The sequence below is a fragment of the Balaenoptera borealis genome (genome assembly GCF_965194805.1).
Source record: "Balaenoptera borealis genome assembly, chromosome: 14".
Classification (NCBI taxonomy): domain Eukaryota; kingdom Metazoa; phylum Chordata; class Mammalia; order Artiodactyla; family Balaenopteridae; genus Balaenoptera; species Balaenoptera borealis.
In genome coordinates, this window is record NC_138875.1 from 4,038,127 (window position 1) to 4,051,364 (window position 13,238).

At 48.3% G+C, this 13,238-nt stretch overlaps 1 protein-coding gene across 4 annotated transcripts in view; it reads right to left on the minus strand.

The window, feature by feature from the left end:
- CNDP1 (carnosine dipeptidase 1) overlaps positions 1 to 4,394 on the minus strand; it is a 45,783-nt gene extending 41,389 nt beyond the window's left edge. For 2 of the 4 annotated variants that reach the window (XM_082353380.1, XM_082353381.1), the window contains exons 1-2: positions 2,809 to 3,079; positions 2,528 to 2,640 (exon numbers count right to left, since the gene is read on the minus strand). In XM_082353380.1, the coding sequence (XP_082209506.1) occupies positions 2,528 to 2,610 (83 nt within the window). In that variant the 5' untranslated portion in view covers positions 2,611 to 2,640; positions 2,809 to 3,079. Of the gene's footprint in view, positions 1 to 2,527; positions 2,641 to 2,808; positions 3,080 to 4,178 lie in introns of those variants that run through there. The other 2 variants (XM_082353382.1, XM_082353383.1) reach the window with 2 other exon arrangements.
- Between the last annotated feature and the right edge of the window lie 8,844 nt (positions 4,395 to 13,238).

Consider the following 13,238-nt stretch of genomic DNA (forward strand, 5'->3'; position numbering starts at 1 on the left):
TGGGTCTAGAATATCAAGAACTACTACAACTCAATAATAAAAGACAAATTCACCCAATTAAAAACGGGCAAAAGATTTGAATAGACATTTCTCCAGAGAAAACATACAAATCCCAACAAGCACATGAAGAGATGCTCAACATCGTTAGCACCAGGGAAACGCAAATCTAACCGCGACGCGACAACAGTTCACACCACTCAGGATGGTTACAATCAAAATGACAACGAGAGCTGGTGAGGACGTGGAGGGATTGGAACCCTCGCGCACTGTTGCTGGGGATGTAAAATGGTGCGGCTGCTTTGGAGACAGCCTGGCAGGTCCTCGGACGATTAAACGCAGCGTATCTTACGGCCCAGCAATCCCACTCCGAGGTGTGTGCCCAAGAGAAATGATAGCATACGTCCACACAACAACTTGTGCTTGTACGTTTACAGCAGCATTATTTGTAATAGCCAAAGCTGGAGACGATCCAAATGACTAGGAATGAACGACTGAATGAACAAAATGTGGTACAGACGCACAATGGAATATTACTCAGCCATAAAAAGAACTGAAGTATTGACACGTGCTACAGTACAAAAGAACCTGAACACATGTTAAGTGAAAGAAACCAGAAACAAAAGACTACAAATTGGATCAGTCCAATTATGTGAAATGTCCGGAATAGGTAAATCCTAAGAAACAAAAGTAGGTTGGTGGTTGCTTAGGGCTGGGAGGGTTGGGGGAAAGTGGGCTATGACTGCTAATGAGTTGGGGATTCATTTTCAGTGATGAGAATGTGCTAAAGTTGATCGCGGCAGTCATGGTGCAATTCTGAATGCGCTAAAAACCACTGAATTGCAATGCACTCTGTAAGCGGGTGGATTGTAGGGAAAATGAATTGTATTGCAATACAGTAGTTATAAAAATAATAATAATAAATGTAAGCACTCATTCAACAAATATATTACTGCGTATGAGAAATGTCTATAAAGGAAGCTAAGGTGAGGGTGAAATCAGGGTCAAAGCGAGCCATGCTCCTCCGTGAGTGGACGAAGCACTTGGCCCAGCAGATGGCGCCAGTGAGCTGTGAAGCATCTCCCCCGTCCTCCTCCGCAGCTCCCAGTTCCCCTTCTGAGGGCAGCTAAGTCCCGTGGGCAGAGCCTAGAGCCAGGGGCTGCGAGGACCCAGGAGGAAAAGGCCCCTGCAGACCCACAGTGGCAGGACCATGAGGTTCGTGCAAGTGGAGGAGGAAATTTTTTGCAGCCGATCCATCTAAATTAATATTTGAACTGTTATTTTTATTCTTCATTCATTCAATTTGCATTAAAAAATTGTTTGGGGGCTTCCCTGGTGGTGCAGTGGTTAAGAATCCGCCTGCCAATGCAGAGGACATGGGTTCAAGCCCTGGTCCAGGAAGATCCCACATGCTGCGGAGCAACTAAGCCCGTGTGCCACAACTACTGAGCCTGCACTCTAGAGCCCGTGAGCCACAACTGCTGAGTCCGTGTGCCACAACTACTGAAGCCCACGCACCTAGAGCCCATGCTCCGCAACAAGAGAAGCCACCGCAATGAGAAGCCCACGCACCACAACGAAGAGTGGCCCCCGCTCGCCTCAACTAGAGAAAGCCCGCGCGCAGCAGCGAAGACCCAGTACAGCCAAAATAAATAAAATTAATTAATTAGAAAAATTATTTGGTGCTCCTCTCCAATGAAATATGAAAGGAAAACGTGAAGAGGAAAGGAAGCCAAAGGAAAAGGATAGGAAGGAAAAACCTCGATTGAGAGGACCGAGAGTCCCTCCTGAGGACTGAGCTTCCATCAGGCTTGTTCCTGGAGACACGGTCCTGCCCACAGGGCCTGCACCACCGCACCCCTCAGCCCCAGAGCCTTCCCCCCGTCTCCCCTCTCCATTCGCCGTCAGGCCTGCAGAGACCGGCTGTGGGCGCTCATCCTGCTCTTAGGATCCCAGGTGGGACCCCTGGGCATCCTTCGGTCTCCTCCTGAGTCTCTTGTGTTCCTCACCTTTCTGTTTGTTTTCTTGGGTTACAGTCATGCTTGACCTGAACGAATCACCCAACAAAACCCTGGGGACTTAGAAAGAGTATTCCTGGCCTTGGCCTTCGCAGGAAGGAGCAGTTGCTGGAGAAGGAAAGGTGAGGGCGAGGGTCAGGGAGCAGAGACGGAAGCCCAGGTCTTAGCGTCCTCCTGGGGGCCCGGCGGCCCAGCCTGGGCTGCAGGGCCTCGCAGAGGAAACCCCTTTGCCCCAGAGGCTCCTGTTAATTCCAGCTGGTTGTTCTCACACTGGGAACCGAAGTTCCACGTGCCCCTGTGCTGAGTACTTACATTTAAATGTAAGGACTTCCTGACTTCTCAAAGTCAGGCCACACCTCTGCGGTGTGACCATCCCCCACCCCGTCCTTCCCCTAATCCAAAGAGCTTCACTTCCTCAAAGCCTCGCCTCCCACTGGACGCAGGCCTCAGTGGCCACTCTGCTCTCTCCCAGCCCCAGCCAACAACTGGAGACAGTTAGAGGAGCTGTGTACCTAGCTGACAGTGGCCTTGAGATCCCATGGGCTGCCTCAACCGATGACACTTCTCTATCTCCTGCCACGAAAACAGCAGGCATCTCCGAAGGAGTCTGGGTGGTGGTTAGTTTCTGATGTTGAACAGAATAAAGAATAGAAAATGAAAGCGCTCTCACGGCACACAGCCTGGGCCAAGGGTGTCTCCCCGGGTACACACAATGGCCCATCAGCCAAGCCCTTGTCCGCCCGTGAGAAACTCTAGTGCCGGCGTCAACCTGGATGCCAAGAATTCTACTTACCGAGTCCCTTAGCGTCTGGTGTGACTTTTACAGAGGTCGCTCTGCTGGTGTCTGCTTTGATGCACTTTACAACGCAGGAAAAATGCTTTGTTAGCCTACTTTATCTCACCATGAGAGGATGAAAAGCAAAAGTTCCAAACCAAAACACAGGCTTTTCCGGCTTGTGTTCATTCCCCTGCCGGCTCTGAACGGAGCCCAGCGATTCCTGCTGAGGCTAACCAGTCCTGCAGGCTGGTGAGGGCGTGGCTTTCACACGGCAGCCTGGACTCACGCCAGGGCCAAGGAGGCAGTTTCAAGGAGCGGAACACCCCAGAAAGTCCCAAGAACTGCAGTGTGTCCACCATCCTCTCGTGGGGTCTGCCGGGCGAGTCTGACCCCCAGAGGAGGGGTCAGTGGCCGAGCCTCACTCCCAGACCCAGAGGTGACCCGCACGCCGCACACAGGCGGCTGGGATGCCAGCACAGGCTCCGCAGGGCCGCGGAGGGCAGAGGTCACCAGAAGCGGGGACCGAGGAGGCCCTGGGCGCCAGCCCGGGGCGCACGTGGAGCTGAGAACAGGCTCTGCCCCTCCCCATGGCCGACAGCCGGCTGCGGGCAGGGCGCACAGGCTGTGAAACAGGCACAAAGCACCACCACGTGCCGCCAGGAAGGGCCCGAGGTCGGTTCCCACAGCGGCCGGCCCTTCGAGGCCCGGGGCTCCGGAATGCTCCATCCGGGGCGGCAGGCGGCCAAAGACCGGCTCCTGACGGCAGGGGGCGCGTTTCTTCACCGCCTGGGGTCTTTGCCAGCGGGGAGCCGGCTGCCTGCACAGGCCGCGGGAAGGAGGAAGCTGGCCTGTCAGCGAGCGAGGCCACCTCTTCCGTCCGTGTTACCCTCCCCGTCTGGCCAGGGGCCTGGGCCTCTCCTGACATCAGCCTGAGGGACCGCCCGGGCTCACTGCCTCTGGAGCCTCTGTCTTCTGGAAACATCGGCAGCACAGAGGCAAATACGCGGAGCAAAGGAGGGCCGGAGCTCCCAGAGACCCCTGCTGCTTCTCCCCCAGACAGGCAGCCGCGTCCCCCAGGTCGGGACAGAGGGCAGGAAACGGTGAGGGCGCTGCCACCACTTAGAGCTGGACGCTGAGCTCCTCAGAGGCGAGCCTGGGGCTCTGATCCCGCACCGGAGCCCACGGCGCCCGCCCCGAGAGGGGAGGGTGTCCCCCCCGGGCATCAGCGGTGCTGGGCCCGGCCTGGAGCCCAAACCTGGGGTGAGGCTGAGACCTCCAGAGCTCCTGGCTGAGGCTGCACCACAGCCGCTGCCCCCTTTTCCTTCTTCTAGATCTCGTTTGAGGCATTTTTGCATAAGAGTGTTAACAGAATAAATCTAAAATACCTGTAGGAGTGACCGAATGATCTCAGGGCACAAGAGGTGAACTCGGGGCGTTCCGGCGGCATATCGAGAGGGAGTAGGGGAACGGGATGGCGGGGCTGAGGTCAGTGGGACCCGAGAGGCAGGGAGACCCAGACTCAGAGCAGCAGGAGGGTGACCGGGGAGGCGCAGCGACGCCTCCGGGAGTCGGGAGAAGAGGACAGGGTGCTGGCAGGACAGGCCAAACGGAACTGTCACCAGAGAGCATGCCTGCTTTTTACCTAGATACGCCTTTAAATCTTATCTTCTAAAGCTGAAGTTCACAGCACAAACTTGTTTTGATTTCAAAACATGGGGCTTTATGACCTTCAACACTGGGAAGCAAGGTCCCAACGATAAAGGGAAGGAAGAATTCCAGGCTTGGCCTCCTCCTGAATCAGTGCCACAGGCTACTGTGCAGCTGGGGACGAAAGTTCAACACGTGAATAGTCAAGAACGAGGGCCATGTCAAGGACAGGGCAGGAACTTTTCAATCCCTGTGTACTACGCTCCTGTAGCTGCCAGAACCAAGTGCCACGGGCTGGGTGGCTTAGGACAACAGGAGTTCAAAAGCTCACGGTTCTGGAGTTAGAACTCAAGGTGCCAGCAGGGCCGCACCCCCTCCGAAGGCTCCAGGGGAGGGTCCCTCCTGCTCTTCCCTCGGGCGTGGCTGGCAATCCTCGTGTTCCTTGGCTCGTAGCGGCATCCCTGCCACCTGTGCCTCTGTCTTCACCTGCCCTTCTCCTGGGCATATCCCTGCCTCTTCTAAGAAGGACTAGGCAGTGGCTTTGGGGACCACCCCATCCAGTAGGACCTGATTTTAACTAATTACATCTGCAAAGGTCCTCCTTCCAAGTAAGGTCACATTCCGAGGTTCCAGGAGGACATGGATTTGGGGCCATTATCTGACCCAGTACACTCTGTTAGTCTCTTGTCACTAATATTCTCTTATTTGCTTATTTAATAATTATCATTTGACTCACTTGAACATAAGCTGCATGACAACTGGGACTTGGTCTTCCTATGTCCCAGGTCCCCAAGAGCCTAAGCTGTGCCTGTCACAGAACAAGACCAAGTCCAGCCAGTATTTACTGAATAATTACATGCATAGCCTTGAAGGACACCAAGAGTAGTTGATTTTCACTAATGTAACTAGTTCTACTTCAACACTGTGTAGAAAATGCAGAATCTGTCTACTAATAAAACTATTCCAGCTGTAAACCTGAATAAGGGAAAAAGTGCATGTCAAGTTTGGGCAGACTTTTCCCTCCCGGCAGACCCCCAAACACCCACATGTGCACCTCTGTTCACTGATCTGCCTGCCGGGAGTCCCCTCCAGCCTCCCAGCTCTCCATCAGCAAAGCCATGCCAGCTGCTCCAGGCTCACGGGGACCCCCCTCTGCATCCCACGGAGCCCAGAGCCTGCACCTCGCCAAGTGCCGCTCCCCTTCCTCCCTGAGTGACTGCAGACTTGCTCTTGTTCCCTGATGCCCTCAACCTCACTGTGATGGGTCTGACTGACATATTTACACATCTTGCTCAATCATCACTGTCTGTTTTCAAACTGAAGACTCATTTCTGTCTTTTTTTATTCTGTAAAATGCCTAGTAATTCTCTAATATCACTGTTACCTGAAAACTGGGTTCACCTCTTGGTGGGTGTCGAGCCAAAGGACACAACCAAGACAGAGAGTGGGAGAAGGAAGGATTTATCACTTGCAGCGAGTAAGGAGAACATCAGGGATATTTCCCAAAGCAGTGTCCCCCCAAACAGCAAAATTGGGAAAGTTTTAAGCTAAGGGAATATGCATATTCATGAAGGGGCTTCAGCACAGAATTGGGGCAAAGGTCACCAGAGTCCAAGTTTTAGTTGACTGAGGTCACGAGGGTCAGAAAAGGTCAACATTATCACCCCTGAGGTTCCAGTTGGTCTCGGGGTTGAGCCTTCAGGCTAATCTTTATCACTGAAACGGAACTGGGAGTCTCTACAACTGATTTATTATCTTCACTCTTTTTACTTCTCTTGCCTGATAACAGTCATTTGTTCCCACCTCCTTTCGTTCCCTTAAGATCATTAATTACGGAGACCTGTTCAAGGGCAAGCATGGTGGCCAGGCTTAGATCCCAAAATGGCTTAGGCTAAAATGGCTTCTCTTCTGTCAAAAAGCTGCATCTGGTTCTTTTCCTCCGGGGACCCCCTACCCTATGTGCTCACATTACTTCTCCACCACTTCCTTTACTCTCTTTTCTAGGACTGCTACTACAGCTGGCTTTCAGTCTCTCATATGTTCTCCAGCTCTCTTCTCTTTTCCGTCTTTTTTTCCTTTTCTCTCTGCGCTCCACTTCCTGGGTGAATTCCTCAGTCCTGCTGTCCGGCTCATGCATTCTCTCTTCGGCTGTGGCCAGTTGCCATTAACATCCTCTACTGAGTTACTGCAGTGACTAGTTTCCATTTGCAGGGTTGCTAATTGGTTGTGTTTCCTATCCATCTGTTCTTGACTCATATGTGCCCACTTGTTTTATAATTTCTTATTCTTAGTCCTTCATTTATCTCTTGAAGATTTTAAACGTACTTTGTATCCATTTTGAAGCATGTTCTACTGTTTGCATTTCAGTGGCAGTAAATTCACTTCCCAGTTAATTTTGTGGATTATCTTTCTTATTGTTAGTGTTTCTAACATACTTCAGAAATTTAACCTGCGGGCTCAACTTGAACGACGACAATTGGTTTATTCTCCTTCTCTCTGCAATGGTTTGTGCCTAGAAATCTGGGGTTACCTCCCCCTGGTGCTGCAGGACGCCCAGCCCGGGGCCAGGTCCCAGGCTGGAGGCTTGGCACTCCCCATGTGCGATGGGGGCGGCACTGTGTCTTCAGCGCGGAGACCCACCCCACCCCTGGGTTCCGAGCAGCGGCGCTGGCTCTGGCTGCCCTCTGTGCCTGGGGGGCTTTTGGTCCCTGTGACCCTGCAGGCATCTCGTTCCCAGGTGCCATGGTCCGTTTGGACCCAGAGTCCAGCAAAGCCACAGCTTCAGCCCCTACTCACCACTGTGTGTTTTGTTTTATTTCTGTTCAGTAGGGATATTTATTCTGTTTTTGAGTCTATGTCTTTTTAATTAAAACATTTAAAGTACATGTAATTGCGCTGTTTGAAGAGGATGGCAGAGAGTAAGAGTGAACTCATACTGAATCTTGATCAGAAGACCCTACCACGAATTCATCTCTATAGCCTGGCCCTGTGCCAGCCTCAGTAAACAGTCTCAACATGAAGACCCATCAGAAACGCATCCCCTCTGGGGACAGGAACCCCTTGCATCCTGGTGTGTAGGAGTTACCTACTGTCCTGTGCACTGGGCTGGGACAGGGGTGTCCTTAGGCTTCAATTCCCTGGCTCCAGTGTTTCTCCATCTGCCCCAAGACAGTGAGACTAAACGTATAACAGCTTGTCTGGGCTCCACCACACAGACGATGTGCCCATATTTCCCTTCAGGCAGGAGCTCTGTGCTGGCTGTCCTGATGGGGTCAGAGGACCGAGGCTGGACTCACACCACCTCTTCTCTCTCCCACGACATCTCCAAGGGCCCGGGTCCCAGCACCAGTCAACAAACTCCTCCACAGCAACCCAAGTGAGAATTAGGTTTTATAAAATACGTCTGCTCAAAAATAGGTTCCGAAATCTTTTTGGTAACTTAAACCTTTAATTTACATTAAGTTAAATGATGGGTGATCATTAAATATCCAGATCATTTCTAAATAAGATAAAACACTGACATTTCTAAACATAAGTTTAAATTTATATACTTTTGGCTTATTACCGAGAGACTAAAGGTATTTGAGTCTGTTAGTAAATATGCTCTTTCGCCACACTGAAAATAACCTGTACTATGAGGGAGCATATGCCCCTAGAAATTATGACATGATATGTATGTAAATTTGCTCACCTACTACAGAATGTTGTATGTGACAAACAGTTCACGATTGCCTACCTCCTAGTTTTCACTAGATGTTAATTACTAAGGGTTAAGAATTCTAGTCTTATATGTAAGTGAAACTACTAGAAATAAAAAGGGTAAAGAAAAAATCTCTATATACAAAGTATGCAAGGATGCAAAATGTGATTTTGGTAAAAAAAAAAAAAAAGTATAAGGTATGAAGATGTGTTTTCGTTAAGGGAAAAGGAGAATAATTTTGTCCTAGTGTAGAGGTTATTTAATGGTTGTTTCATTTTTTTTAAGGAGAATAAAGGACAAAAAAATAAATAGGTATAAAAAGTTGGAGAAGAGAGAGTGAGAAAAAAAAAATCTTACGTTGTGTGGTCAAGCTGGCTAAAACTAAATGAATTTATTCTAAGATTTTTGTTTTTTTAAAAAAGATCTTTAATATCAACAGTGTGCCTATGTAAAACTAGAATTCAACATTCTTACTCTGTTAAAAGGACAAGGTTTTCTTGGATTATTGCAAAAGATTTTTCTTCACCTGTTGAATAATCTGCCTAGAAAACAAAGATTCTGCACTTATCAAAATAATTTCCTGTATTTCATGTTGTTTTAATCAGCTCTTTGATTACTTAAGAAAACTGAGTCTTCTCAATATTAAAAGAACTAAAGTCTTTTTATAACTATGCAACTTTCTGAACATGCCTTTGAAATCTTTTAAGTCACTTTAGTTAGAGATAACTAAAAAAAAAAAAAGAGATAAATAAGTATTGTTTCATGGTGACTTGTGATCACATTGAATCAAGTGTCTTAAACCTGTTGACATATTTGAGAACCTCCCAAAGTCAAATTTTAAATGAAGTCTTTTTTGACCTAGAACCAACTTTGGGATTTTTCCAGAGGGCCCCCAGAAAATATCAAAGATTTGTTCTCTCTCCTTATAAAAATAGTGATATGAAACTAATTAGGCTTATTTGATAATATTAAGTTACATGAGAAGCATTGTCAAATAAAAGCGATGTTTAACTTAGGTTATATTTGTATGGGTGTATGCTACTAATATAAGTATTTCAAAATTGTGCAAAAATTCCTGGAAATTTGTCAGTGTCCTTACTGTCCAATTAATCATCATAATTCCAATTTTTATCTTAAAACGTTGTATGCCTTAGAAATAATCAAATTTCCTTGTCCACTGAGTCATTTTTTAAAATGAACTCTCACCATATCTTTAACCATGGCTATTTAAAGTCTTTTGTCATTCACAAAGAGTTATAGTTTTATTCTGATTCTTCTCTGAAAACATTTATAATCAGCTACAGGCAAGAAGCACCACGATGACATCACTTGAATTAACTTTGAGACCATGCCACTGGACTGAGCAAGGATTTCCAGAACTAATGGAAAAGCTGACGGATTCATAAAACTTGTAACCTAAGATTTAGCAAAACAAAAATCATTACATGGGACTGAATGAACTGATGAGAATGATTGCAATTTTTGTGACTTTTTGTTTGAAATATTGCTAGTTCTTTAATGTTTTGTTTCCAGGTTTAAGGAAAACTTTTTTTCTCTTAAGCTATCTGTAACTTATAGTAATCTGATAAATTGTATCTTTGTAAACAGAATTGAAACATGTATGTTTTTCTCCCTCATACCTCCAGTATTTATAAACTTTTACTGAGTGCTCTTATTTTCATGACACTGTAGTTCATATATATAAATATATATATATATATATATATATATATATATATATATGCAAATGCATAAGTTAAATAAGAATCTTTTCTCTGTATGACAGGACTAAATTGAAAACATTGGTTTATTACCAGGGCCTTGGCTGAGATGCCATATTTGAGAATGATAGGCATAGAATCAGATGTGAACGGAAGTTTTAAGGAACTAAACTTGACTTTACTGAGCCAATAAAGCCTCCTGAAAAGACAGCCTGGTGCCTTGTTACAGAGTTCCTACTCTTACAGGTGAGTAAGACAGGTCACTTTCTGGCAGACCCAGGAATCTTTAGGTATACTGGAGGCCTCAAGAAGAAGGGAATTCACCCAAATCTTGGTTATTGCAGGTCAAGTCTGATGGTGACACTTGGCTTGGCTTCCTGGCCTTGAAAAGCTTTTACAAGTCTAATCTTAGATTCCTTTTGAAAGTTCCAGTAAAGTGGACTTAAGAGCTGATATGATCAAACACTACTCTTGCAGCACTTCTGCAAATAATCAGGCCAAGTGTAATGAGACTAGACTGTTTACCAATTAGTCCTGCTCTGATTATATTTGATAGGAATGGAGGTCACTGTCGAGAGAACATTATGTTACAATAAAAAACTATAGTACATCCATTATCAGATCTAAGCCCTATTCACTCTCTTTGAGGTTTTGTTATCTATTCGTAAACTGGACCCTGAATTCTGCCAGTTTCCTCCAATATCTGGCTACAACTCTTTAAACTAACATTTCCAATTTTCTCCTACCCTTCTAACTTGGAGTCACTAAGAACTAAAGCTGCCCTTTTCCTGAAGCCCTACAAACTGTAGCTGATATAAACTACAGAGAAATCACCATGATGAATCACGTATGGACAACTTGCTTGACTGCTGCTGGGTGGGCCACTCGGAAAGTTCACCAGAATGCCCAACACCATCCCAGAGTCATTCAAACTACAAACCAGGAAATTTGCCAGAATTGCCCTCACTCCACCATCTAAAGATGCTTTGAGCCCAACAGCCAGAGGTTTTCTTGACCGACTGCCCTCTGGACTCAAAAACAGAATTTGTAGTTTGTTTTAATCATTAACCTTTATTTTTGTTTCCTTAGAAATGCTTCTTATTAAATAGGTCATTGCTTGCACCATAGAGAGCCCTAAATGAGATACAAGTAGATCAGTGGCTGCTTAGGGTTGGGGCAGGAATAGGGGAATAGGAAAGTAATCGCTAAGGAGTATAGGACTTCTTTTTGAGGTGATGAAAACATCCTAAAATGAACTGTGGTGATGGTCACATATATCTGTGAATATACTAAAAATTATTGAATTCCATGCTTTAAAAATGCAGATTCCTAGACCTCCACCTCAAAGCTGTTCACACTAATGTTCTGTGTGTGTGTGTGTGTGTGCGGGGCGGGGGGGCGCAGCAGGAAGCAGAGCAGGGTTCAGAGTTCAGTGAGAAAGGGCGGCGAACTGTACCTGGGTGTGTAGAGCTCTCCATATCACCCTCTAAGTGGTACCTGGACTGTTGCGTTCAGCAGTTGGAAGTTGTGCTCCGTGGTTTTGATAAGAATGTTGCTTTCCGTGGGAAGAAAAGACGAGTATGGAGAAGTGTGCTGTTGAACGTCTAGTTCACCCCACCTGCCTGGGCCTTGCGTCAGCACCCCGGACCCCAGCATTCACTGAGGGGAACTGCCTTCCAGGCACTGTATAAGATGCTTGAAAATAATGCCATTTAATTATTTGTTGGAACGTACAGCCACCCAAAGCGTGCCGATAAACTACTTCCAAATGCCGCGTCGCTCAGGCTGCGAAAGGGAGCACCTGAGAACGTGTCTGAGCGCAGGTGGGGACCCGCTCCGTGACCTGCCTCACCGGCGTGCACACGCACCGTCAGGCAAGCGGAAGGCTAGCTCTCTGCTCCCCCAGACTCTGAGCGCTGGAGGGTCTACTCACCATCCTTCCTGCTTTGGGATCCACTGGGCGGCAGTTCTGTGGTCTCAGCAATTCCCCCGGACCTCGAAGGAAAGTGGAAGAGGAGGTCTCACCAAGGCCCTCAGCTGGTCACATTAAACATCCCCCCACGAAGGGCCTGTCTGCGCCCTCCCCACTCCCCCAGAGGGAAGACAAGGCTGGAATAGTGGACCTATTCACATTCGGAAAACAAAGCTGCTTCAGAGACATGCGTTCAACTCGCCAGCAGAGGGAGAGACAATGCATCTCGCATGCACAGACATGGGATGAGGCAGCGGCCTGAAAGTCATCTGATGTTACTGAAGGCCATCGAGGCCAGCCCAGGCCGTGGATGACAGCCCAGGGGCTTTGCCTGGCGTGTGTGGAGGGTGTCACCTTTGGCAGGGAGCAGGCGCACGTGCCCAAGGCTGGCAGACCTGAGGGAGGCCACGTGAACACACGCTGTTACCTTTGGCAGGTGACACCTCGGCCCTGTGCTGTCACTGTGACCCTAGAACGCGTCAGCATGACAGGCTGGGCATCAGTCTGCTCCGGCTGCCACAGTGAAGGGCGGCAGAACGGGTGGCTTAAACAACAGAAATCTATTCTCCCCTAGTTCTGGGCCGGGAAGTCCAAGATCAAGACGTTGGCAGGGTTGGTTCCTCCCTAAGGGCAGGGGGATCTCTGCCTGGCCTCTCGCAGCTTCCAGGGGCTGCAGGCGATTGTCCATGTTCCCTGTCTTGCAAACGCATGGCCCAGCCTCTGCCTTCGCCCTCACGTGGCCCTCTCCCTGGGTACATTCCTGTCCACACGTCCCCCTTCATAAGGACACCAGTCATACTGGACTAGGGCCCGCCCACATGACCTCTGCAAAGACCCCGTCTCCAAATCCGGTCCCACTCTGAGGTACTGGGGGTTAGGATTTTAATACGGATTTTGAGGGGATGCAATTCAACCACTAACAGGCTGTGAGTCTCCAAAGCACTTAGAGAGACCTTTCAAATCACCCCAGGCCTGGGAGTCAGAGTTATCCCTGGGCGGGGTTAGTCCCTGGTCTCTCCCACATGAACAGCTGGGGCCACAGGACCAAATCCATCCAACGTCTGGGTCCTGGTCCACACTGTTCCCTCCTGGGTGGGTTTGACCTGGACTGTCTGCTGTCCTGAGGAACTTCAGCTCCTACTAAATGACTGTTCCTTTCAAGCTGTGCATTGAAGCAGCCTCTCCTGCAAGGCCATTTCAGGGAACACACGTCAAAGGAGTTCTGCAAACAGTACCTTCACACAGCAGTCCGCTTCAGGGCCATTCCCTTACGACGTGGGGGAATGGGTTCTACTAAATACAGCAGATTTATGATGCCCAACGTCGACCTGAAAGGAACAGACTGCACTCGGCTCCACTGTGAGCCCGAGACGGCCCATAGTCACGTTTTGATGTGAAAAGGTGC